The sequence below is a fragment of the Portunus trituberculatus genome, chromosome 10, assembly GCF_017591435.1.
Source record: "Portunus trituberculatus isolate SZX2019 chromosome 10, ASM1759143v1, whole genome shotgun sequence".
Classification (NCBI taxonomy): domain Eukaryota; kingdom Metazoa; phylum Arthropoda; class Malacostraca; order Decapoda; family Portunidae; genus Portunus; species Portunus trituberculatus.
The window spans coordinates 3,240,293-3,249,082 of record NC_059264.1 but is presented as its reverse complement, the minus strand read 5'-3'; the positions used below and the strand labels follow the sequence as shown (position 1 = coordinate 3,249,082).

Genomic DNA, 8,790 nt, shown 5'->3' with positions numbered 1-8,790 from the left:
ACCAAATAGTCACCAGAATGAATGTGGAAATGTGTCCTGGTACTGAAGGGGTTAAATGTCCTGTATTTGTTGTGGTTTGGACATCTTACCAGTGTTTTGAAATGGTTAGGTGTTGGTATAGAAATGGAGAGAGAGAGAGAGAGAGAGAGAGAGAGAGAGAGAGAGAGAGAGAGAGAGAGAGAGAACATCTGTCATTGTAGGAGGTAAACAAGAGTAATTTTTGTTACATGTAAGAGTGGTGGTGGTGGTGGTGGTGGTGGTGATTGCTAGGTAGAAGGGGAGACCGTGGTAACACACACACACACACACACACACACACACACACACACACACACACACACACACACACACACACACACACACACACACAGTGCTTGGTGTCAGATTGCTAGCTTTGTAAACTTCCACTTTGCTGTGTGTGTGTGTGTGTTTCCATAGCAATGAATGTCACTTCTTTGGTTTCAGTCTAAGCTATCCTGTGTGTGTGTGAGAGAGAGAGAGAGAGAGAGAGAGAGCTGTGGGAATGTAAAAAGAAAAAAAATAGAGCAATAAGTAAACATTTGCAAGAATACTAGATAACATTTGAAAGAGAGAGAGAGAGAGAGAGAGAGAGAGAGAGAGAGAGAGAGAGAGAGAGAATAAGAAGGAAAGTATTTTTAGAAGAGAACAAAAGGTGAAAGGGTGACACACACACACACACACACACACACACACACAGATGGGGTGGAGGTATCAAGGAATAGTTCAGCTGTGAAAAAAAAAAAAAAAACTCCAGATAGTTTGGAGAATTATGAAGTTTGTAATCTGACATGTTTGATTTATTTATTTATTTATTTCTTTATTAATTTATTTTGAGGGAGTTGAATTATTGAGTGTTGTGATTGTAATGTTGTTGTTGTTGTTGGTTATCATTATCATATTGTTGTCACTGTTATTGTTATTGGTTCACCATATTGCATAGTTGTTATCACCATTATCTTATTTGTCACCATTCTTGTCACTGCTTCTATCTGTATCCCAGCCTGTGTCACCTTAGCTGTCACACAGGTTAAACTATCACTATTACCATGTCTACTGTCACCATTATTGTAGCTTATATTTCTCTCTCTCTCTCTCTCTCTCTCTCTCTCTCTCTCTCTTCAATTCTGTTCTACTTCTCTTCCTTCATCATCACCATTATTATTTTATCATTTCTCTTCATTTATCTCCCAGCCTCAACATTATTAAGCTTTCACTATCCTCTCCCTTCCTTCCTTCCTTCCTTCCTTCCTTCCACCTTCTCTCACTCTTCCTCATTCCTTCCCCCCTTCTTTACCTCTTCATTCATATCTCTTCTTTCTTTTCTTCTCATCAAACTGTACACACTATTACTGTACTTTTCTCATACTACTACTACTACTACTACTACTACTACTACTACTACTACTACTACTACTACTACTACTACTACTAAACACCCTTATCCTTCTTTTATATTCCTGTGTGTCTGTTTTTCACCTTTTAAACTTTATGTTCACCTCTACACCCTCTCCACCCCTTCCTTCACTTCACCAAACTCAACATCCTCTACTCTCTTCCTTCCTTTGTGTGTGTGTGTGTGTGTGTCGAGTTCCTGTGTTTTTTTTTTTCTCACTTCATTAAACTACTTTGCATTCCTTCCTTCCTTCCTTCCTTCCTTCCTTCATGTATGTGTGTTGGTAGTACATGTGTGTCTGTGTGTGTGTGTGTTTGTCTGTGTGTCTAACAAGTCTCCCCCCCCTGCAGCAGGATGGCGGTGAGATCAGCATGAGGATGAGGAACGGGTCTGCCCACGTGCTGCGCTGCCTCAAGGTGTGGTACGACCTGCCCCCGGACACATTCTTCAACGCCGTCAACATCATGGACAGATTCCTCACTCGTATGAAGGTGTGTGTGTGTGTGTGTGAGACAAAACAAATAGGTCTAGTTTTGCTGTTGAATTTAAGTATGTGAGAGAGAGAGAGAGAGAGAGAGAGAGAGAGAGACTGTCAGAAATATGAGATAGATAAATGGACTGTGTGTGTGTGTGTGTGTGTGTGTTAGTAGAAGAGAACAAAGAACAAGAAGGGAGAGAGAATGAATGACAGGAAGAACATTTAGATAGGAAAGAGTTAAATTGTGTGTGTGTGTGTGTGTGTGTGTTAGTGGTGAACGTGCTTTCCTGGTGACACTGAGAAGGAGGCGAGTGTGTTGTCATGTCTGGTAAGCTTGGAACATGAGTATTGTAAGGTCATGTCTGTGTTTAATACTTCCAAACATGACTTGAACACACACACACACACACACACACACACACACACACACACACACACACACACACACACACACACACACACACACACACCACGTAGTGTAGTGGTTAGCACACTCGACTCACAATTGAGAGGGCCGGGTTCGAGTCCTGGGGCAGCGAGGCAAATGGGCGTGGCTGTTAATGTGTGGGGTGTGTTCACCTAGCAGTAGATAGGTACAGGATGTAACTCGAGGTGTTGTAGCCTCGCTTTCCCGGTGTGTGGAGTGTGTTGTGGTCTCAGTACTACCCGAAGATCGGTCTATTAGCTCTGAGCTCGCTCTGTAATGGTGAAGACTGGCTGGGTGACCAGCAGGTGACTGAGGTGAATTACACACACAGAGCAGCAAATTCTAACGTCCTTTGTCTCTCTCCAGGCCCAGCCCAAGCACCTGTCCTGCATCGCGGTGAGTGCCTTCCACCTGTCGTGCCAGTTCACCCCGGGATATGCACACCTGCGGGAGGTGGCCCAGGTGGTGCCCGACACCCGCGACCTCACCACCATCTCCCAGTGCAAGTGTTCCTCGGGGGACGTCACCCGGATGGAGCGCATCATACTAGACAAACTGGACACTGATCTCCGCTGCCAGGCCCCCGTCACCCCCCTCACCCTCCTAAGGCTTCTGTACGCTGCCCATGGTCACCTCTCTGCACCCCTCCTGCCGCCCCACCCCACGGCACACCCCCAGGGCACCCTCACCACTCTCATTCATAAGCTGGAGATCGTGGGGTGTGATGCAGCGGCTGCCACCTTCCGCCCTGCCGAGCTGGCACTGGCTCTCCTTGCGCTGGAGTTCGGGCAGGATGCGGCACACCACAATGTTCACCAAGCCTGTATTGCCCACCTGCAGGCCATCTGTAAGGTAAGGCACCAGGACTCACCACCCACCACCCACCACTCAACATTCACCATTCATCACTCAATGCTCATCTCTTCTCACCACTTACCACCACCACCATCACTCATTCACTCACCCACCCACTCACTCACCATCACACCTGTCTTACCCTCACCAATGGCCCTCAGAATTATTGGTGTCACCTTTGTTGTTGTCTTGCTTCTTCATTGACCTGATACTAACTCATTATTTATAGACCCACACTGACCCACAGGCCCACACTAACCCCTGTAAACCACACACAAACCCCATGATAACCCACACTGACATCACAAACCCACATACACCCACCCAAACACCCATACAACCCCATACCCTCCCCAAACATGCCAAAACCCACTCAAACACCCACACATTCACCCAAACACCCCCAAAACACCCCAGACATCCTCAAGCACCTGCAAACCCACCTCAAACACCCCAAACACCCACACCAACACCATAATACCCCAAACAACCTTGCTCACCCTGTCGTCTCCCTGCAGGTTGGGTATGAGAGCTTTGAGCAGTGTCGCAAGGTGGTTGGTGAGCTGATGGACCAGTATGAGAACCAGCGTCACTCACCACACCGCCAGCGTTTGGTGTGGAAGCTCTCCAATCGCACTCTCCGCCAACTGAGACCCACCGACAAGTTCACCACACGCCTCCCCACCATTGCCGAGCGCCAGGGCCCCGCCAGACCCCCCATCATACGCAGAAGGTTCGTTTTGAATTTATTTTAATGGTGATGTGATTCTTCTTCTTCTTCTTCTTCTTTTATATTGTGTGTGTGTGTGTGTAATTCACTGTTTGATCTGCTGCAGTCTCTGACGAGACAGCCAGACGTTACCCTACGGAACGAGCTCAGAGCTCATTATTTCCGATCTTGGGATAGGTCTGAGACCAGGCACACACCACACACCGGGACAACAAGGTCACAACTCCTCGATTTACATCCCGTACCTACTCACTGCTAGGTGAACAGGGGCTACACGTGAAAGGAGACACACCCAAATATCTCCACCCGTGAACCCGGTCATCTGGCTTGTGAAGCCAGCGCTCTAACCACTGAGCTACCGGGCTGTGTGTGTGTGTGTGTGTGTGTGTGTGTGTGTGTGTGTGGTGCTGCTTTAGTAGTCTCTCTCTCTCTCTCTCTCTCTCTCTCTCTCTCTCTCTCTCTCTCTCTCTCTCTCTCTCTGGAGAATTTAGTTTATTTATTTTTTATTTATTTATTTTTTTTCCATTGTTTATATGTTATTTTTTTAATGGTATTTTTCATGTTTTTTTTCTTTTTATTTAGAGATTAGAGAAGATAGGGAGACAATGATGGTAGATAAGTAGAAGGAAAAGTATTGTTTAATATGATAGTGAGTAAACAAACAAACTGATAAGACAAGATGATGACAATGCTGGTGCTGATAGGACAGTGACTACTACTACTACTACTACTACTACTACTACTACTACTACTACTACTACTACTACTACTACTTTAATTAATTTTTTTCCTCATCTAGCTTTATTCTCTCCTCTTCCTCCTTTTCTTCTTTCATGTTCTTTTTGGTCTTTCTCTTTCTTTTTTTCTCTTTATTATTGTCTTTTGTCTTTTTCCTTCCTCCCTCCTTTCCTCTACCTCATACTTTTCTTATTCTTTCCTTGTCTTTCTTCCTTCCACTCTATTCCTTCTCCTCCTCCTCCTCCTCCTCTTTATATTCTCTCTTTTACCTCCTCTCTTTTGTTCTTCCTCCTTTTCTTCATTATATTCTTCTACCTCCTCTTCTCTTGTATTTCCTCCTCCTCTTCCTCTTCCTTTTATGCTTTGTACTACCTCCTTTTCTTCCTTATATTTTCACTAGCTCCTTAAATTCTTCCCTGTACCTCCTCCTCTTCTTCTTTATTTTCTTTCTACTACCTCCTCTTCCTCTTCTTTATATTCTTTCCACTACTTCCTCTTTGTGTACCACCACCACCACTAACCACCCTGTCTTCTTCATATTTTTCCTCCTCCTCCTCCTTGTCCTCCTCCCACCACCACCACCATCACTAACCCCCTTTCCTCTCCCCGCAGGATGGACAGTGAATGCTCCGAGATGTACATGTCCTCCTCCTCTTCTTCTGAGGAGGAGATGGAGTACGACTACGATGAGGAGTTCCCGCCCCTCCCCACCCCGGCGGCCTCCCTCAAGTCCCCTCGCCGCTCCCCAAGCCAGCAGTCTCCTCACAGCAAGAAGTCCCCAGCGTTCCTCCCATACCCTCAGCTCAACCGCAAACACAACCGGCTGGCTTAGTGTCCCCCCCTCTGGCTTGTCTCCTGTCTCTGGTTTGTCTCCCCTCTCTGGTTTAGTTTCCCTCCGGTTTAGTCTCTCTCCTCTGGTTTAGTCTCCCCCTCTGGTTTAAGGTCATATTCTTAAACCCTTCTGTGCTTCACCTCCACTATTTCAAAAGGCTTAATTTCAGTTGACATGAGTTTTTAAGGTGACAAGATTTCTGTGTTGTTAACTGGAGAAACACTCTTAAAAACCTTACCGATCATCTCTGCGGCACTTGAAAATAGTCGCTGTGAGAGAGTGAACCATTTTTTTAAGAGTGTTTTTATAGTTTTAGAAGCAGATTGACAAGATTTCTGCTTTGTAAACTGGAGACACACTCTTAAAAACTTTGCCAATCATCTCTGTGGCCTTTGAAAATAGTCACTGTGAGAGCAAAGTGTTTTTGAATATGGGTCTTAGTCTTCCCTCCTTATCTTTAATTTGTTTGGTCTGGTCTCCATTTTCTGTGCTCTGATCTTCTCTTACTTTTAGAAGAGGAAGAGTAGGAGGAGGAGGAGGGTGGTGGTGTGGTGTGGTGTGGTGTGGTGTTCTCTTGTGTCTCCTCACGTTATTGGAGGAGGAAAGAAGAGGAAGAGGAGGAGGAGTTGATGTTTTTCTTGTCTCTTCATTCTCTATTACCTCCTCTTACTTTTGAAGAGGAAGAGGTGGAGTTAATAATGTTCCTCTTTTCCTTTACTTACTAAAGAGGAAGAGAAGGAGGAGCTGGAATCAGTGTTGGTCCTCTTTGCCATCACTCTACCTCTTACTGAAGAGGAAGAGGAGGAGGAATTAATATAATTCCTCTTGTCTTCTCTTTGTACCTCCTCACTGAACAAGAGGAAGAAGAAGAGGAAGAGGAGGAGAAATTAATGTTGGTCTTGTCTTCACTGAACCTCCTCTTAATTAAACAAGAGGAAAATGAAGAGGAGCTGTAATGAATGTGGGACAGTTGATCAATTAACGAAGGCATAAAGTTATTTATTTACGTTCTCTATCCCAAGGCGGCGATTGTCTATCTGTCTGTCAATCCATGTGTCTGTCTGTCTGCCTGCCTGCTTGCCTGCCTGTCTCGGGGGTGACCAGCGATTTGTTTGTTTGTTTGTTCAGGTGACTTGGGTTAGTGTGGCAGGGATGGTTTGACACGGCTTGAGTCACACCTGCCCTCTTTGTACCAGGTTTGTTTGTGAAGGAACTGGCAGGGTGGGCAGGGTGACACCACAGGAAGGGAAGGTGAGGAGAGGAAGGGAGGGTTGTGTCATTATTTCCTCCTCCTCCTCCTCTTCATCTTCTCTTCTTTCTGGTTCTTACTCATCCGTTGCCCTCCTTCCTTCCTTCCTTCCTTCCTTCCTTCCTTCCTTCCTTCCTTCCTTCCTTCCTTCCTTCCTTCCTTCCTTCCTTCCTTCCTGCCTGCCTGCCTGCCTGCCTGCCTGTGTCTTGGTGTTTCTTGCTTGTACTGTCATTGGCCTTTCCTTCCCCTCCTCCCTCTGCCACCCCCAATCACCAACACTGCACCGGTGACACTGCCCTACACACACACACACACACACACACACACACACACACACACACACACACACACACACACACACTCCCTTGTTCCATCGTGCACAAAAGTGATAAGGATATAATATACGAAGACTATTTATTTGTAACTGCACACTGGTTTCCTCCCGCTCCCTTACTCACACACACACACACACACACACACACACACACACACACACACACACACACACACACACACACACACACACACACACACACACACACACACACGGCTCGGTAGCTCAGTGGTTAGAGCGCTGGCTTCACAAGCCAGATGACCGGGGTTCGATTCCCCGGCCGGGTGGAGATATTTGGGTGTGTCTCCTTTGACGTGTAGGTGGTGTTCACCTAGCAGTGAGTAGGTACGGGATGTAAATCGAGGAGTTGTGACCTTGTTGTCCCGGTGTGTGGTGTGTGCCTGGTCTCAGGCCTATCCCAAGATCGGAAATAATGAGCTCTGAGCTCGTTCTGTAGGGTAACGTCTGGCTGTCTCGTCAGAGACTGCAGCAGATCAAACAGTGAAACACACACACACACACACACACACACACACACACACACACACACACACACACACACACACACACACACACACACATTATACACATGTGGCCCGTACCCCTGCCGGCAGAGGCGAGTGCCCCACGCCCCGCCACCTGGCTGGCTTACTGGCTGGCTGGCTGGTTGGTTGGTTTTTAATGTTGGTCCTGCACTGTTTTCTTCCTCCGTCTCTGGTGACTTCGTGACCATCTAAGTGATATTGTGAAGGAGTAACTTTGGCTGACATGATTTTATTTTACTTTTCCTGGTGGCCCGGCGGCAGTGGCTGTTGCTGCTGCCACACTGGCTGCCGTGGCGGAGGCTCGCTCCTCGCTTGTGACTGGAAAATAACAAGAAAAAGCAACAAAAAAAGTTACTTTATTGGATGTATGTAATAGTGTATTGTAGCTTTATTCAGCATCTCCTTCAAGAAAAGTACAAAAAAATCATAAAATTTACAAAACCATAACAAGTAAGGTTATACTGTAATGACCTTTTTCCATTTATGTACTAATAATCTCTTTGGGTCCTGCCCGGCCATAGAGCAACTGTGGGCGGCGTCAGGCTGCTGCTGCCGCCGTGCCGCCCCGCTAGTCCCTAGTCAGTATTGTTCTGTGCTGGAGCAGAGGCGCCCACACAACATAGCGTTAGGCAACACTGGTGTGTCTCGGACACAAGGCTGTGATAACCTCGGACAGTATCTGTTGTGGGGGTTGACCGCCGCCCGCCGCGCTTCTGCCCCGTCCCCCGGGGCGCTGCAGGCGTGGCGGCTGGTGCGCCGGGAGTGTGCCCGGGCAGGGCGTGGTGGCGGGGGTCGGGCAGCGGGGCCGCCGAGCGACGGACACCCCGCGGGGCGACGAGTCGCGGCGGCCCCGCCTTGTGAAGCCCGCCCCGAGCCACCGCCACTCCTGCTAGTGTAGAAAAATAACTATTTTGAGTTAATACTTATTTGGGGCGACTCCTGCATGGGGCGCCGCCCTGCGCTGGCTCAGGCGCGCCCCGCTTTGTGGACTATTTATTGGGTGATGGTGGCGGCGCAGCCCCGCCCCGCCCCGCGGCGGCGCGCCCCAGGCCGGGTGGCTGCCACACGCTCCTGATACAATTATATTTTTTATGTAGCTAAGTGTACTGTGTACAGGTGTAAGTTATTGTGAAGGATTTATCCACAAGCCTCGGGCATTTGACAACAACCCAAAGAGCCAAAAACTAA

The 8,790-nt window shown here is 47.5% G+C and overlaps 1 protein-coding gene across 2 annotated transcripts in view; it reads left to right on the top strand.

Moving 5' to 3' along the window:
• Positions 1-7,260, top strand: part of LOC123502003 (cyclin G-like) — a 13,096-nt gene extending 5,836 nt beyond the window's left edge. The window contains exons 3-6 of one of the 2 annotated variants that reach the window (XM_045251153.1): positions 1,765-1,905; positions 2,686-3,171; positions 3,693-3,907; positions 5,255-7,260. In XM_045251153.1, the coding sequence (XP_045107088.1) occupies positions 1,786-1,905; positions 2,686-3,171; positions 3,693-3,907; positions 5,255-5,474 (1,041 nt within the window). In that variant the 5' untranslated portion in view covers positions 1,765-1,785 and the 3' untranslated portion in view covers positions 5,475-7,260. The remainder of the gene's footprint in view (positions 1-1,764; positions 1,906-2,685; positions 3,172-3,692; positions 3,908-5,254) is intronic. The other variant, XM_045251154.1, reaches the window with a different exon arrangement.
• The last annotated feature ends 1,530 nt before the right edge of the window (positions 7,261-8,790 follow it).